The sequence below is a fragment of the Mytilus edulis genome, chromosome 1, assembly GCF_963676685.1.
Source record: "Mytilus edulis chromosome 1, xbMytEdul2.2, whole genome shotgun sequence".
Lineage (NCBI taxonomy): Eukaryota > Metazoa > Mollusca > Bivalvia > Mytilida > Mytilidae > Mytilus > Mytilus edulis.
Genome location: NC_092344.1, coordinates 73,143,813 through 73,163,264, shown reverse-complemented (window position 1 = coordinate 73,163,264; position 19,452 = coordinate 73,143,813). Strand labels below are relative to the sequence as shown.

General features: G+C 32.6%; 1 protein-coding gene across 3 annotated transcripts in view; it reads left to right on the top strand.

The window, feature by feature from the left end:
- The first annotated feature begins 649 nt into the window (after window positions 1-649).
- The window catches only part of LOC139489619 (multiple epidermal growth factor-like domains protein 10), a 297,206-nt gene continuing 278,403 nt past the window's right edge, over window positions 650-19,452 (top strand). Inside the window, exons 1-5 of one of the 3 annotated variants that reach the window (XR_011656208.1) lie at window positions 686-758; window positions 2,956-3,028; window positions 3,820-4,032; window positions 13,605-13,805; window positions 15,649-15,849. Coding sequence is in view for 1 of the 3 variants with exons in the window: in XM_071276227.1 (XP_071132328.1) it covers window positions 13,616-13,805; window positions 15,649-15,849 (391 nt within the window). In the remaining 2 variants the exon portion in view is untranslated. Of the gene's footprint in view, window positions 759-2,955; window positions 3,029-3,819; window positions 4,033-13,604; window positions 13,806-15,648; window positions 15,850-19,452 lie in introns of all 3 variants that reach the window. The other 2 variants (XM_071276227.1, XR_011656209.1) reach the window with 2 other exon arrangements.

The window sequence follows — 19,452 nt, the reverse complement described above, 5'->3', positions numbered from 1 at the left end:
GGTGGGATTATAATACAACATTAGGAACATATCCGCTATCATTTGAGACACGGATATAAAATAATAACATATGTGTCGAGGAACATATACAAGTCTATTGAAGATGTATCGCTTTGTTTCAGTATGAAACGTTGAGTGTATGTCAGCAAAAGGTTTTGTCTAGCTACCAAAAGAAATTATTGTGCATACGAGTCAAATTAGCCAATATTCCAACTTTAATCATTAATATTGCATGCTTGTGAAAAAGAAAAGAAAAATATACAAATCTCAATTGGATTGTTGATCAAAAACATATGGAACTCGGGAAGAGCCGCCTGTCGTGTTTGGCGTCATAAAATGTAAACGTCACATTGGAAGAAATATAAAATAATTTTGCCGTTTAATTTTTATTCAAAAACATTATAATTTACATGGGGAATGGTTGTATATATATTTATATAGGGTTAATAAATACAAATAATGATAGATCTAATTTCAGAATCAGACCAGGATTTAAAAGGATCCAGAAGTTCTTTAGAATTTTTAAGAATCCACATATGGTTAATACTCCTACGTATATGTTAAACCCCAGTTAATGCTATAAATAATTTCATTTGTGTTTGAATCGACAAACATATAATATTTGTATGCCTGACTGCTCATGGTGTACAATGCACCAACTAAAGATATCAAAATTAGGTATATACATATTAACAGTAAGTCTTGTACTTCCTGGTTGACAATGGATACATGGTGACGTTGTTATTGTTGCTATAAAGGTAGGTTACTTTTTTATGTTAAACATTAATAAAACAGAACGAATACATTTTGTTCAACTCAATGTTATAGATGATGATGATGGACGATTTTTACTTCCAATGGTAAATTAAATGCATTGTGATAACATGAATATGTTAATGTATTATGAATGTAACAAATGTAGTCCTGCTTCGTACTATGCTAGACGAAGTTTTAACTTTCTATTTAACAACCGGACAGTCCACAGCAAGACATGTTAACCTACCTGTTCAATCAGTCTGACTCCCGAGACAACCAGTATTTGCAATTACAACTTAATCCCATGTGCTTATCAGGAAAGTATCAACAACACAACATTTTTTTTTTAAATTTGATCTGGATTTGGTTGGATCACGACTCGCGCACTCGAGGCTTACCCGCAACCAAGATGTTATTTAGGCGAAGTTTCAGCATAGACCAAGACAGAAAGGGTTTTAAGTTATCATTTTATAGAGAAGAATTGAGTTTATTCCCATACAATTTCATTTATCTTTTCGAAATTCTGTGTTGATGTAAACGAACATGTAAGATGCAAATTTAAGACTCATTTAAGACACAGTTGACTAAATATTTGGCTATTTGTTACAGTATCAATATATTTTCACCTTGTTGAATTTCAGCATATGCTGCTACCGTGTCTCTTGAATTCGCATTTTTTTTTTTGAAATATCAAACAAATTTTCGAACTAAAACAAAAGGCCTTTTACCGACTTTGAAAAACAAGTCGAAGGATTAAGTATTTCAAGTCACTACAATGGAAAAGAGACGAAGGGGAAATGCAATATATCTGTACAAGATATTGCAAAAAATGTTCGAAACATTATTCATGAGTTATAACTCTATGCTTTTATAATTCCTGTAAGTTTCGGCCTTTTGTATTTGTGACTACAGATCTGTTTGTTTCTTAAACGAATGCCAAATTTTGATATTAAATAAGTCATACATATAGAGACGCGTGATGAGGGAAGGGAAGTATTGTAATATCGTGCTGACGAAAAAAAAAGCAGTCATAGAGTCTTTTTTGTTTAAGGATTTTGATTTTAAGACTATGTCTATGCGAAATAGACACTCGTGAGTGGTTCAGCAAGCAATAAAACTAGGTTGAATCCACCATTTTAATCAGACAGAAATGTCTGTACTATATCTAGAATATGATATTTGTAATCCACAGGTTTGATTTGTTTTAGCGTTTGATTTTGACATTTGGTAAGGAATTTTCCGTATTGAATTTTCACACGTAGTCCAGTATTTCATTTTTTCTTACCAAGCAACTCATGCTTTCTGTTTTCGCACTTTATTGTGTTATTTTATTCATTAATTCATTATTGGGAACGATACAATTTGGTGTCACATGATAGCGGTTCGACCAATTAAGAGTTACCGACAAGCCTACACACATCGAATTAGAGTTCGGGGGCCGTGTCATCGAAGGTGTCTTAACGTTAGGACTACTAATAAGTTGTCTTAGGATAGTCTTAAGACCATTCTAACTTTTAAGATAACTTTGTGGTGTCCTAACATATAAATACTATATCATTCTTGATCCGCCACTGGATTACGGTAAAGCAATATAAAGTTAAGAATTATGTCTTGTTTTTTTTATACCAAGATTAGGCGAGATTCCCTTTTAAACTCTAAAATAATTGGCACTTTGAGTTCGTCTCATCTAATTATTTATAACTAAACATACATTTTACCGTATATGCATATGTACACAATTTAACGATATAAATGGTATTAATTTTAAGTGATATTGCTAGTTAATTTTCTTCTTTTTACTTGATTTAAACATATTTTATAAACTAATATTTGAAAATAAGACTTGAGTTTAAGCAAAGTACCTAAAAAACCTAATGTAGAAAACAAAACATTCATAACCTTTTTTTTTATATTCTTGTTAAAATAGTTGCATTTTATATAGCAATTTGTACTTAGGACTACGATAGGACATCTTAGTTAAGATTATCTTTCCATGTACAGTCTAAGATATATCATTAGACCATCCTAAGACTGTCCTATAATTTGTCCTAAGACATATCTTAGGAAAAAATCTCTTCATAATAGAGAAAAACCTCATCATAATCAATAAAAAAAACTCATCATGATAAAGAAAGAAGTACAACAAGGCAGTTACGGCGTGCCATATATGTATATATATATTACCAAACTCATTTTTAGATGGTATCAAAGCTGACTCCAAGTGTATTCTTAATTATCATAGCGACCCTTTTTGTTCCAGTAAAAGCACAGAGTAAGTATATATAAAATTGTTCCATCTTGGTAATTGATACGTATATACTATATCATCACGACAATAAAAAGAAAACAACTCAAAAACACTCAACTGTGTCAACAACAAATACAATAAGTTGCATTAATGTTAGTTGTGTAGATCAATTTAGTCTAAATAACTATGATTTCTATGTTTCAAAATGATAAACAATAGTAAAAATAGTAAATAAAGGCAACAGTAGTATACCGCTGTTCAAAACGCATAAATCCAGGGACAAAAAACAAAATCGGGGTAACAAACTAAAACCGAGGGAAACGCATTATATATAAGAGGAGAACAACGACATAACATCGAAACGTAACACACACAGAAACGGATCAAGCATCAGACAAAACACCACGAGAATAACAAATATAACAAGAAAACCAAATACATGAATTTGGGATAGACAAGTACCGTGCCACGTCTGATCTCAATATCTCAAAAATAAGAGAAAACACAAACGACTCCACGTTAAAATGCAACACACACAGAAACGAACAATAATATAACAATGGCCATCTTCCTGACTTGTAAGCCATTATTGACGAGGTGTTAGAAAACTGTCTGGACATCAGTGGTATACAACAAATGACAATACATCATACGATAAAGACCTGTTATCTTTTTTAAAGTATAATACATTTAGATTATCTGTAGGAATAGAATTACAGAAATAAATGTAAGACAATTATTCAAATTTATATATAAGTCGTAAAAAATACAATTGGTAAGAAAGTACCCGGTAACTAGTTCACCTCTTTTAACAGTAAATCTGGCTTTATATGGAACAGCAGCACAGGACACAACATATACATAAAATGGTATTGCATATTCTGCCAACTTGGCAATAAAAGGACCTGCAAATAATAATTGGGAAGATGGATGTTCATCTACAGGTTATCAGGCGAGCACATGGTGGGGTTTTTTTCTTCCAAGGCTGGCCTACATAACAAATATTAAGAGTTATTATCGGAAGGATGGTAAGTCATAATTAGACTGGGAGTTGTCACATACCATTATATCCACCAAATAAAAACCCAGACAATATATGACTTGTATATGTTTGGCTGAAACACTGGAGAAAAAGGTATGTTGTTATCCAGGTCATCGTCGTCGTTCGTCATATGCTAACTTTTAACAATACTCTCCTCCCCTGAAATTCTTGACCATCAAAACCATGTTCAAACATGGTCACAATCCTACTTGGGGTTTTAGTTTAAAGCTTATGTTCGATGTTGATGCCTGCAAACGAAAATGACCATCGAGACTGAAAATAGTTTATGAGGGTATCATGCAAGCATCTTCCATTTTTGTTAACTATTGAATACTGGAAAAATCCACAGGACAGAAAGGATGAGAATGTAAAAACTGTAAGACGATCATTATTAGAAGTAATAGCTATTGAACAAGTCTTTTTTTACATTTTTTTTGCGATTTTTTTTTGGTTGATATCTTGATAACTATGTAAATATCAAAATGAGGAACAGGAAAAGATGTATAGATACGTTAATTTGTTAAAATTCACAGTTTACTCCTTAGTGTAGTTACTGCTCTTCTGTGACGATGTTATCAATTTTGATTTCAGTACAACAAGCTCTTATAATATGACTAAATCACTGATTCAGTCGACTTTTTATAAGAGCAGTTGCTATTAAATGATGGTTTTATGTAAAGCACTTTGTTGTGACGTCATTCTATTGTTGTATCCGTTCCTTATTTCAGTTAGACTATCATTTACCTGTAAGTAACCATCATGTTACCTTAAACTGTCCAATATTTTTAAGAATAGCCCTGCTCTTTATTGGGCAGCTGAAGGTAGCATAACTGGTTCTTACAGGTAAATGATAACCCATTCCCTGAAACACACCATTTTTTTTCATCATGTGAAAAGAAAAATAAAAAAGAAATAACATGAGACAATTACAAAAAATTATTAAAGTTACCTTCCAATACAATAATTTTGTCATTCAGTTTCTTGAGAAAAAAAAGACTTTCAAATTGATTTGAACACTACCAAAAGATTTATTTTCTTCCGTCTTTGGTTATCAAAATTGACCTCTGGTGTTGCTGTTATTCTTCCTAACATCATTTTCATCTACAATTTAAATGAGGGAAAAAAACAATAAAGAAATGCTATTTTAAAGATAACACTGCATTACAAGGACGATCAACAACATAATCCTCACCCTGTGTAGAAAGTACAAAGCTGGAACTTCCTCATGAACCAGGGGACTACAATAGTTTTTATAGTTTTCAGGTTCCGGCTTTTGATTTACAAGCTGTTTTTTAAGTCTGATATTATTGCTTGAATATGAATATAATGCAGCATTTCGCTTATGATCGACGCTGAAAATTGGAACTTAAGCAGAATAATGGTAAACGCTCACGCATGTTACCTGTTAAACAAATCAACCGTATGTTCGATTGTACTTTGTTCGTAGTGATCGTTGTTACGGTTGTATGTTATAAAATAAAATAAGAAAGAGGTTTCTTCTGCAAAAAATATCGAAAGACAAAGTTATGTTCCGTTGACATAAAAAAACCACACACGGGACAATACACAAATAAACGGAATAAAAAAGGTTACACGACATTCCAGGAAAATAATAAATTAAAAAAAGGGGAGGGGATACTTAGATGGTATCGTTTGTGTAAACAATAACATTCTCTTGAAAATTTCGATGAACAACAAAAGAATTTGAAATTTTTGCACGTTGTTATCTCTTCATGTGTTCATACAAATATATATATTTGAAACAAAATCGACTGCGGTGCACTCGATATGGTACAACGTAAACCTGTCGTCACATGTGTTTTTTTTTCGTTGTTTTTTTATTTACCTAATAAGAAATAAAACCATAGAATAAACAAGAATCTAATAGGAGAGGACTACATTTTGAAATATAATACTAGTACATATTTAACAGTTAAACTTGCCATTATTAGCTGCTATATCTGTGTCCCCTTTGTGATCCATACTTAAATCGAATAATCGGGATATATCTCTGAATACACATTTGACTTTAATTCAGAGTTTGAAACAGCATAATTACTAATAACGACATCACTTTTTTCATTTTTTTTTTTTTTTGCATTAGAAATATACTTTCCACGTCTTTATTCATTTTTGAACACAAAACGCATGTAAAGGTATTCACGGAACATATTAAGAGTAGTTCTTTCGCACGCAAATATCATGATACGCATATCCTGAGTCTTAATTTACATGTAGCAATACATGTTGACCATTTTTACCCTCAGATGTACTTTCTTTTTTTCATTTGTTTAAGCTGAGCTACGGTTTGAAGGGGCCAACATGTAGGTTAAATTGTATTGTTAAGAAAGTGTATTCACAAAACTTTTTTCACACTTGATGAAAATAAATCTTTTATTTGATTGCATTTTTTCACCTTTTTGACGTGTAAAACAATGTTTTAAGTAAGCTATAAGCCTCTAACAGTTCATTCTGTAAAATGTTGCACAGATCTTTGGCCTACGGCCTCAGACGTGTCTAATATTTTACAGAATGGACTGTTATCGGCTTATATCCTTTACTTAATTTATTTTCTTTAATAAGTGATCGCTCTTGAGTAATGCTTTCCACCCATTGTTTGCTGGTGTTTGTTCATAGAAACGTATTATTGTTTTGTATCAATTCCATTAAAAACAAAAACACAATGTCCGCGATAAAGGCTCTTTGCAAATCATATTTCATTTTTTTTTTAATTATAAGTATACACTTTAATCAATGATATTACTAGCAACAAATTTTTTTTAGATAGTCATACATGGTACAGGCAATATATAACAAGTTTTTTTTCAAATCTAACCTGTATTTTGCGATATGGTGACCAATCATATTGAAAAACAACTAGTGACGAATGTTCGAAAGGCAAAAAATATTTTATCTTTAATATTGTTACCTCAGGCTGACTTGTATCACAAATTATACTGCACTCGTTCTATTTGAGCAGTCAATTTGCGTTGACCGTATATTTCTATGTCATATACAGTCACTGACATGATATCAGTTTTCCTCATGAATATTTAAATAGAAATTGTCGAGATTATAATTAATTATTCATACGACCTATTCGACCTGTTCTTGTTTTCAATGTATACAACGACTCAAACTTATTTCTTTTGCAATTTTTATAAAGCAAAACATATTTCACTTGTTAATATGTTTGGTCTGCATACTATAAATCATTATATTTATGCTTATTGTTGATATTTTAGTTCATTCTTAAACAAATTCGTTCACCATCGATTGCGAATTTCAACAGGTAAATGTACATGTCATCGTGTTGTATATTTCTCCGCCTGCATGATATGAGGCCTTTTTATAAAAGGGGAAAGTTTCCCAATATTTCAATCAATGGTGACATTAACACATTAAACAACAATTGAAAATGTTTTTAGATTGCAGAATAAAGACAATAATAGTGCATTGACATGAAATATCAACGATATAAGCATTCGGCCCGAAACGGGGAAAATGCCCGGCAAAGCCTCGCATTTCCCCGTTTCTAAGCCGTATCCTTATATCGTTGATATGTCAAGTCAATGCACTATTATTGTCTATTTATGTGACCTTATCAACCAAAACTAACCATTACCCTTACCGAAAAATAAGCCCTGTGGCAAACATTTGCAGTAAACTACCAGCAAATATTGACACAATGTTTGTTGCAAACTTGCGAAAACTATTGCCCCATGCAAATGAAGGTTGCAACAAGATTGCATCAAACATAATTATGCAAATTAGATTTGCTGCAAACTTGTCTCAATTGTTTGCTGCAAAATTATGGCAAACTTGCAGGACCTACACATATACCAATGTCATGTGTATAGCCACACGCAATTCATCTCTTTAAAATTACACATTAAATTAACAAAAAACGTCCTGCTTATATACAAACAGTCATTGAAAGAATACTTGCAAACTCGTCTTTGATTTAGGGAAATACATACATGCATTTGATTTTTGAAAAAGGACAGGGTTCATTCTCAAAAGATATCATATGCCGGTATAAAGAAATAAAAAAGACAAATCGCAGATAAGTTTTCAACATACAGCTAACTCATAATTGCGTAATTAACTTTGTCCACAATTTAAAATTGCTTGCATCTAGGAAGTGCCAACTATGCTTGTCTAGTCAATATTATGAAATTCTTGCAATGTTCTGGCAAACATATAGAATGGACAAAGTTTTCTGCAATCTAGCGGCAAACATATAGAATGGCACAAAATCTTTATTATCTTAACTTTCTGGCAATCTTACGACGAACATTGATGAGCAAAAATCTGCAATGTTTGCCGAGAGATTGCAGATATCAGCCATCATCTGAAAAGACTATTTTCTGTGTTCCTGTAAATATTTTGTTTGCCGCAAGCTTGCCGCAAGGCTGCTTCAAATTTGCGTCAAACATTTCAGTACTATTAAGGCTTTGCGCTTTAGTCTGTGAATATTTATACCTGCATTATAAACCAGAAGTTTTTTTTTATGGCAGGGTCATATTAAAGCAATATTGAAAAAACAATGAATACAAAATATTGTCCGCATCAATTTAGAGTGCCAGCATTTCATCTCTGTATTCGTAAATTTGAACTGTCACTAAATTCAGTAATTCAGGATGGTTTGTATTACACTATTCGACCGCATAAAAGCGCATAATCAAACACTGACATGACTGATTTCGTTTGTACTTTATAATAAAATTATAAGATGTTCTCTTATGAAAAAAGTATACTTTAGTCTACACTACAGACCAATAAAGTCTGAAACGGCCTATATATGTACTCGAATGTACTGATTTTTCACTTTTTGATAACTGAGCTGTAATTTTCTTGATAATACTCGACTGTAGTCTGAAACACACTTAGCAGTCTAACCTTGTACTCAACCAGTATTGAACCATTTAATAGGAGTCTGAACCATGCTACACCTAGTCTGAACCATACTCGACCTAGTCTGAACCATATTCGACCTAATCTGAACCATACTCGACCAAGTCTTAACCAACCTAGACCTATTCTTTGTATCTATCAACTGAATTTTATTAATTTAGGAAATGAAATTTGAACAACAATTTGAAATTAAAAATGTAAATATATAGTATTCAAATTAAAATTTCAAAATAATCAATAATAATATAACTTCAACATAATATTTATCAACACTTTCACATTTATATACGTAAACTTTAAAATATAAATAAAACAAGCTGATCAAATAATCTCAAAAATGAATTGTGACTAGTATTTTAAATGATTTTATAATTTATTATTTAATGTTTCAGAAGTATTTTATGGCAACTGGACTATTTTAACCATTAACTTAGGTTTAGTATATATTTATGGTGTCCATTCAGTTGAGTTAATAATGCAGTGAATATTTTTTTTTTATTAATATAGATATAAAATAGTATATAAAGCAACTTTAAGTTAATAAATTTAAACAAATGAGACCTTTGTTGTATTCAATGTAGGACAGAAAGTCACGGACACAAAGTCATAAGACAAAAAGTCACAGAACAAAAAGTCACAATTCAGTTTTGAGATTGTATTTCTTTGAACTGAACAAGGAAACCGTTTTTTTTCTTTATTTTTTCTTGAAATGTAATAAACAAAGCAACTTTGTAATAAAAAATCTATTACAAAAAATATCAAAAATAATCAAATATTTATTATAAAATCAAAATGTCAAGGTGACTTGATACTAAAATGGCTTCATTTTGCCAAGAAATATATCCTTTAAAAAATTAAATATTAATAAATTTTCATTTATCAAGGCTTATGGACAATGCAACAATTGCCTAAATATAAAGATATATATATGTAACAAAAACAAAATCTTTAAAGATCTTTCTCGCATATCTTCAAACAATTTTCAATAAATTAATTGTAACATTTAGTCCTGTGACTTTTTGTCATATCAAAGTTTGAACTTATTTATATTCATAGTCATAGTTATCAAAGGTACCAGGATTATAATTTAGTACGCCAGAAGCGCGTTTCGTCTACATAAGACTCTTCAGTGACGCTCAGATAAAAATAGCTGTACAACCAAACAAGTACAAAGTTGAAGAGCATTGAGGGTCAAAAATTCCAAAAAGTTGTGCCAAATTCGGCTAAGGTAATCTATTCCTGGGATAAGAAAATCCTTAGTTTTTCGAAAATTTTTAAGTTTTATAACAAGAAATTTATATAATTTACCATGTAATTGATATTCATGTCAACACCGAAGTGCTGACTACTGGGCTGTTGATACCCTCGGGAAGAAACGTCCACCAGCAGTGACATCGACCCAGTGGAGGAAATAGTTATCAAAGGTACCAGGATTATAATTGTGTACGCCATACGCGAGTTTCGTCTACATAAGACTCTTCAGTGACGCTCAGATCAAAATAGTTGTAAAGCAAAACAAGTATAAAGTTGAAGAGCATTGAGGGTCCACATTTCCAAAAAGTTGTGCCAAATACGGCAAAGGTAATCTATTCCTGGGATAAGAAAATCCTTAGTTTTCCGAAAATATTTAAGTTTAGAGACAAGAAATTTATATAATTGACCATGTAATTAATATTCATGTCAACACCGAAGTGCTGACTACTTGGCTGTTGATACCCTCGGGGACAAAACGTCCACCAGCAGTGGCATCGATCCAGTGGTGAAAATAGTTATCAAAGGTACCAGGATTATAATTTTGAACGCCATACGCGAGTTTCGTCTACATAAGACTCTTCAGTGACGCTCAGATCAAAATAGGTGTAAACCAAAACAAGTACAAAGTTGAAGAGCATTGAGGGTCCAAAATTCCAAAAAGTTCTGCCAATTACGGCAAAGGTAATCTATTCCTGGGATAAGAAAATCCTTAGTTTTCCGAAAATATTTAAGTTTTGTAACAAGAAATTTATAAAATTGACCATGTAATTGATATTCATGTCAACACCGAAGTGCTGACTACTGGGCTGGGATACTCTTGGGGACGAAACGTTCACCAGCAGTGGCAACGACCCAGTTTTGTAAATAGTTATCAAAGGTACCAGGATTATAATTTAGTACGCCAGACGCGCGTTTCGTCTACATAAAACTCTTCAGGGTCGCTCAGATCAAAATAATTGTAAAACCAAACAAGTACAAAGTTGAATAGCATTGAGGGTCAAAAATTCCAAAAAGTTGTGCCAAATACGGCTAAGGAAATCTATTCCTGGGATAGGAAAATCCTTAGTTTTTCGAAAAAATTTAAGCTTTATTACAAGAAATTTATAAAATTGACCATGTAATTGATATTCGTGTCAACACAGAAGTGCTGACTACTGGGCTGGTGACATCCTCGGGACAACGTCCACCAGCAGTGGCATCGACCCAGTGGTGTAAATAGTTTTCAAAGGTACCAGGATTGTAATATAGTACGCCAGACGCGCGTTTTGTCTACATAAGACTCTTCAGTGACGCTCAGATCAAAATAGTTGTAAAGCAAAACAAGTACAAAGTTGAAGAGCATTGACGATCAAAAATTCCAAATAGTTGTGCCAAATACGGCAAAGGTAATCTATTCCTGGGATATGAAAATCCTTAGTTTTTCGAAAAAATTTAAGTTTTGTGACAAGAAATTTATATAACTGACCATGTTTTATAACAAGAAATTTATATAACTGACCATGTAATTGATATTCATGTGAACACCAAAGTCCTTCCTGCTGGGCTAATGATACCCTCGGGGAAGAAACGTCCACCAGCAGTGGAATCGACCCAGTGGTGTAAATAGTTATCAAAGGCACCAGGATTATAATTAAGTACGCCAGACGCGCGTTTCGTCTACATAAGACTCTTCAGTGACGTTCAGATCAAAATAGTTATAAAGCCAAACATGTACAAAGTTGAAGAGCATTGAGGGTCCAAAATCCCAAAAAGTTGTGCCAAATACGGCTAAGGTAATCTATTCCTGGGATAAGAAAATCCTTAGTTTTTTTTTAACAATTTCAAGTTTTGTAACAAGTAATTTAATATAATTGACCATGTAATTGATATTCATGTCAACACCGAAGTGCTGACTACTGGGCTGCTGATACCCTCGGGGATGAAACGTCCACCACACTGGCATCGACCCAGTGGTGTAAATAGTTTTCAAAGGTACCAGGATTATAATATAGTACGCCAGACGCGCGTGTTGTCTACATCAGACTCTTCAGTGACGCTCAGATAAAAATAGTTGTAAATAAAAACAAGTACAAAAGTTGAAGAGCATTGAGGGTCCAAATTTCTAGAAGGTTGTGCCAAATACGGCTGAGGTAATCTATTCCTGAGATAAGAAAATCCTTAGTTTTTCAAACAAAAATAAGTTTTGTAACAAGAAATTTGTATTATTGACCATGTTATTGAAATGCATGTCAACACCGAAGTGCTGACTACTGGGCTGGTGATACCCTCGGGGACGAAACGACCACCAGCAGTGGCATCGACCCAGTGGTGTAAATAGTTATCAAAGGTACCAGGATTATAATTTAGTACGCCAGACGCGCGTTTCATCTACATAAGACTCTTCAGGGACGCTCAGATCAAAATAGTTGACAACTTAAACGAGTACAAAGTTGAAGAGCATTGAGGGTCAAAAATTCCAAAAAGTTGTGCCAAATACGGCTAAGGTAATCTATTCCTGGGATGAGAAAATCCTTAGTTTTTCGAACAATTTTAAGTTTTGTAACAAGTAATTTATATAGTTGATCATGTAATTGATATTCATGTCAACACCGAAGTGCTGACTACTTGACTGGTGATACCCTCGGGGACGAAACGTCCACCAGCAGTGGCATCGACCCACTAGTGGAAATAGTTTTCAAATGTACCAAGATTATAATATAGTACGCCAGACGCGTGTTTCGTCTACATAAGACTCTTCAGTGACGCTCAGATCAAAATAGTTGTAAAGCAAAACAAGTACAAAGTTGAAGAGCATTGAGGGTCCAAAATTCCAAATAGTTGTGCCAAATACGGCTAAAGTAATCTTTTCCTGGGATATGAAAATCCTTAGTTTTTCGAAAACTTTTTCTGGAAAAAAAAAAGTTTTGTAACAAGAAATTAATATAACTGACATCTTATTTCATATGAAGGATTGATCTTTGATATAGTTTGTTTCCACATTTCTTTTGTTTTATCGAATCAGTCTAAAGTAATAGCATGTTTGTGATAATATCTTGAAGCATCTGTTTCTCTATCACACCTGTTATTGGATGATTTTATTCACATAATTGAGATACAAGTTCATTTTCGTATTGGCGTGATAATTACGCATATTATAGTAGTAATTCAAGACGAACATAAATAATCTTTAATCTTTATTCCCATTTCCTGCTCTATTGTTTCGGAAATAGTTTATTATAAAAAGGAGACATGCAATTATTTGAAATTATACAGTCAACTGCAACAAATCATGCATCCAATTTTTCTCTTAGTTTAATGAATGCAAGTTATCACCGTCACCTGCTTGTTTGAACAACATAGGGAGTGCCATAATAATTCATTACATACTTATGTTTTTGTTTTTTACAGAGGCACAACGCATGAACGATTTCCGGTTGTATTTTGCAAATGGTAGTGTGTATTCAAAAACTGAACTGTGCTTTAGAGATATTGGAAAACAGGCTCATAATAATCTGAATCAGAGCATCGACTGTAATTTAAGCCCAACAAGGAATATGTTTTACTTCCACAGAAACTCATTAATCGAATTATGTTATATAGAAATAAATGGTAAAGTATTAGAAAACAATAATACACGAACTGCATTTGTTCAATTAAAACAAATAGTTGAGTTTGCATTACATCGAACAAATAATCACTGAATTGACATTAATTGTCAAAATACAACTGGTGCAGTCAAATTTGCGCCAACGTAGTTCAATATGACATCAGGCATGTTATGTTCAGCGTGTTGCATAAAAGGAGATGAGTTGTATACGTCAATGACGGTAAACATTTAGAGGCTAATATGCACAGTTCAATTGTAGACTGGCGTCTAAAATATATTAAGCATAAAGATAAATAAATCATGTCAACTGTACAGATAGTGAACATTAATCTTGTGTGTGTGCATCATTTTCTAGCTCTCAGGACACACATTTGTGTTGGACTTCAACAAATGTAATAAAACACGTGATTTTCAATTACAAAAAGAAATTAGATACACAACTTTTAGCCTGATGTTTACCCATACTTTAACACGGAATACATATATATTTATAGATTTTCATTGACCATCTCAACGAGATTGATTTTCTTCCTTGAGCCGGAATGGCCGAAAGCGAGAAAGGCAATCGATTTGAGATGACCAATGATAATCTGTTTGTCGCTTTTTTACCTATGACGACGTTGTCAATTTTGTGTCCATTTTGTCAGCAACGCCACGTGCTTGCTTAGCTTCTAGCGATAATTTTCCATCTCAAGCGAGTAGCATGATATGAAAAATTATCACAAGAAAAGAAAAAAGTAAAAATGCACGAAATAGCGATAAATATATATATTGCCCTTTTTTGCCTCATGCGATCATCAAACAACTGTTCAGAAATTTAGAATCAAACAATTTATCAAGCAAACAATAGACAAATGGGGAATTCGTCCTTTGGTCAGAATTTTCCCGCTTGTTTATATTCATGAGTCAATGTACTAAGTGTAAAATTGACGCAACCAAATTTCGAAACTGATCAGTGTTTTGTGATAATCAGCAGCATTGTGTATAATTTTAACAACATTTGATTGGGGCAAATTAAAGTCAGAGAACAGAAACGACAGATTAACATTTTTTTCAATTATAAAGGGCATAGCTCGGCAACAGTAAACGTGACGCAAACCTAATTTCAACGCATTGATCTGCATTTTGTGGTAATAGTTAATGTGAATTAGTGTCATGACATTTAGTTGAGGCAAACAACTTTTTTTATGTTTAAAAAGGGCATACATTGTAACTCATGAACAGTAAAAGTGACACTACCCGATATTGATATTTTGTATCTGTGTTTTTGTGGTATTAAAAGCATTGTGTAAATGATTTAATAACGTTTGGTCGAGGCAAACCAAAGTTGTTAAACAAAACGTAAAAATACTTTTTTTATGTTTATAAAGGGAAAAAACTTATGAGCCAAACCAAAGTTACAAGACAAACGTGAAATACAACAATTTTGATGATTATAAAGGGACATAACTTATGAACAGTGAAGATGACGCCACCCGATATCGTACTTGATCTGTGTAATCTTGAAAAAGTCATTGTGTATAAGTGGCATCCATCATAACATTTTGTTGAGGCAAACAAGAGCTGGAAAGTTTAAACGATACATTCAATAATGTTCATGTTTATAAAGGGGCATAACTTTTTTTGTAAAAACATTGTGTTTAAGTTTTATAACATTTGGTTGAAGCAAACTAAAGTTAGTGAACGGATTTTTGGAGAAGTTCTATAGTTGTGTCTTAAATGTCTTCATTTCAGAAATGAAAACATGCTATATAAATTAGGTTTTCAATTACCTTTGAGTTCGTTATTTTTGTTATACTTTTTTACACTGAACATGAGAAAATATATTGCATAAACGTGTTTAAGGATGTTGGAAAGGTTTCTGGGGAGAAAACTGTACAGTACCATGTCCACCGACATGTATTGACCAACATTGTAATCCTACAAATGGGAGCTGTGTTTGGGGATGTGACTCTACGAACTGTATGAATAGGAATTGTTATCAAAATACAGGTGCTTGCTTTGAAGGGTGTGTACATGGACGAGCCGGACAATATTGTAATAAATGTAGGTATAGTAGCATTGCTTTTGTTATTCTTTTTGTCCTTTTTAATTTATAGCTCTTCATCTATTTAAAAGCTTTGCATTTTCAATTGTTTTGGTCGCGTGCCGAAGAGTCATTGATTGTCGAAATATGCATGTGGTGCTACAAAACTGGTACTTTGTATGTAATTTGTCAAAACATCAATATTAGTTGTTTTTTTTTTACATTTTTACATGTTACGAAAAAAATATTGCAATGCATCGTCATGTCAAAACGATGTTTTAGTTGTTGTACATATGTTATATGGTGATTGTTATATATATGTATGTATATATATTTTGTATACTTTCCTCCTTCAACCTAAATTAACCACCCGATATGAGTCAACAAGAAGCTCATGTATGCCTCTTTCAACCTAAATTAACCACCCGATATGAGTCAACAAGAAGCTCATGTATGTAACATTCTATTTGACAAAGCAAAACTGAATAGAGAAATACTTATTGCCTTCGCTTTTCATGTTTAATTTTTTGGGATATTATTTTGCATTATAACATGTATAAGTCATGACTATTTTAGTTTCTTTTTAGTCACATAAGTCGTTAACTGTGTAAGTTCTTATATCATTGGTTTTCACTTAATCAGCGGATGAAGGCACATCATGAAAAGCACTCAAAACGAACACAATTTATAAAGTGTTTATGTTTTTGTTACCATTTGCGGTCTGTAACATATTTGCTATATAAGCAATAAAATCTGTCTTATCTAAATAAAGGCAACAGTAGTATACCGCTGTTCAAAACTCATAAATCCATGGACAAAAAACTAAATCGGGATAACAAACTAAAACCGAGGGAAACGCATTAAATATAAGGGGAGAACAACGACATTACACTAAAATGTAACACACATAGACAAAATCCCACGAGAATAATATATATAACATCAAAACCAAATACATGAATTTGGGATAGACAAGTACCGTGACACGTCTTATCGCAATGTGAATTTACACTCAAAAATAAGAGAAAACAAACGACACAATGTTATAATGTAATACACACAGAAACGAACTATAATATAACAATGACCATATTCCTGACTTGGTACAGGGCATTTTTAAAGGAAAAAATGGTGGGTTGAACCTGGTTTTGTGGCAATAAAATCTGTCTTCTCTAAGTTCTTTTCTGTGTACAATTTCTAAATTTAATTACTGCGTAGGTCGGTTGAGCAAAGCGGTTTCAAAAATGAAAAACTGAAGATGTGTACAGCCCGTAACAGAGTAGTGATCGAATTCGCGTTTCTTTACCGTCAGAATAAGTTACGTTATCGACAAACTTATTTCAGAATTGACATAATTTAATTTTCTTCATCGACAAAATATTTCATGTCCAACGTGTAAGTTTTCATTGTTTAAGTCGAAGTTTTTTTAACACAGTAAAACATTTTTTATAATCAACCTCTGTCATTGGCATTTTCATTCTAACGGTAAAGGATCAAATACGGGATCTCCGAAATTTCCATCATTTGTAACGAGGAAATCATTATTCAATCGAACATATGTCTTTGTTCATGACACATATTATGAAATACAAAGGAGTTGAAATGATCAAATACTTTCGAACTGATGGAAACAAAAATACATAATCTAGAATGTGTGTTCTGTCATAAACAATGGCTTCGTCTTGCGAATCGACGAGATCATGTGGTCCGAGACCACCATTGTCGTCCCTTGATTTTCGTTGTTCATATAGTCCCTAGTTTTGACATGGGGTTACTTGCCGTTAATTTTTTATACCCCTTCCAAAATAATTTCTCCATGTTTAATGCCTCAAATTGCAAATAGAAGGGGGGGGGGGGGTTGAAGTTACACTGTAAAAAAATGTGGGTTCAGAATTTTAAAGGAAAGTAGTGATTTGGTCCAGCTGAAAAAGATTTAAAATTAGCACTTCGGAAGCTGTCAAAAGATTTTAAGACGCCCTAAACATATAATTGTCCATATTTAGAGTTAGAGACGATGAAGTTTTCTATAATTTTGATATATTTTGTCCCAAAAAGTAGTACAACACACTGTAAAAGTTTCTATGAGAAAGCGCATGTGGGATTTTTTTTTATTTTCATTTATGTTCTAAAAGAAATGCACTACGGACCATGTTACATGTAACTGATCTTAGCTGTAGAAACAGTTGGTGCGACCTCGATAAAATCTTTATCAATTTAATATAAGCGATAAATATTCATGACTACAATGATAATGAATTTATTGGAGTCACATCCACTGTTTCTACTGTAAACATGAACTCGTCTGTTAGTGCAATGAAGACACTTTTAAAGATTGAGATTGTTGGTTTATTCTTTACACCTTCAAGGTATTAAAATTATTTCAGTGTTTATTTAAAGTTAAATTTATTTTCAAATCTCTTCTGTTAAAAATTGTCGAAACTTCCGTTTAAGATTTTTGTGGTAAACTATCTATTCTATAGTTAGGACCATTTTATAATAAATACCCTTTTGTACAAGAATACTTTCTTTATAGAAGTATAGATCTGCTGGTAATAGAGTTTTTTTTTATAACTTTCATTATTGTGACGACGCGCTATGAAATTCAGATTAATTTATAAATGAAGTTGTATATAAATTTTTGGTCATAAACACAAAATCTTTTAAACAGTTCGACGAGTGCGTCAATGTTACAGTAGTCTGTTTACTGTAAATTACTAAGCTTGGCCCGATTCATCTGTCATTTATGGAAACTAATTCACCACTTTCTGAGACATTCATTTTTATTTCACCATCAGACATGGAGCTACATTTGTAACTAAAAGAAAACTCTCAAATTAAAGAAATTTGACATGATATACTGAAATTTTCTTAAAATAAATTAAACGACATCTTTTCTTAGATATGTGATTTTTCATGGTCAAACCTTTTCATTGTTAACGGACATTTTGAGATTTTTTATTGTAAATAAAATGGTGTTTTTTAAAGAAGTTAACATTCAAAATTTAGAGCTTCATGAACATGTACAGGAAGCTGAATTATTGAACATCTATGTACTACTTATACTTTTACTTCGATCTGTTGCGTCCTTAAATTTTCTGACCGTCCTAAGATTTAATGTACGGAAATGTTTCGGTAAATTAAATTCAAAGCCGAATTGAATGTTTATGACACACAAAAATAGAAACCAGAATATCTTGATGACCAAACGTATGTACACGTTGGGGCGATTTAGAGCTTTTCAGAAGGAGTGAGATTCCACCCTTGTTGAAAGCCTCGTGGAGACCTCTAGACTTTAAAATGCCCTCCGTTTTTCTCATGGATGGAGTGTGGTCTCTCTGTAAATTACCCCATATCTTTTCATTTACCTATTTACTGAAGGTTCCATGTGAAAATGTCCATTGGATCATATCTGTTAAACTAAATGTACAAAACAGGCTCAAGAAAAGGCGAAATTTCTTTTTCAAACCCGAACCAGAAATCCATTTTTTTCTAATAGAGCACCTTACATTATCGTCAATGAGTTCAGGCATGTGAAAAATTATATAATCATACACAAGAAAGAAACCCTGAACAGGCTTTCAGCAATAATTTTTACCTATTTGATATTAAGTAAATATTAACAT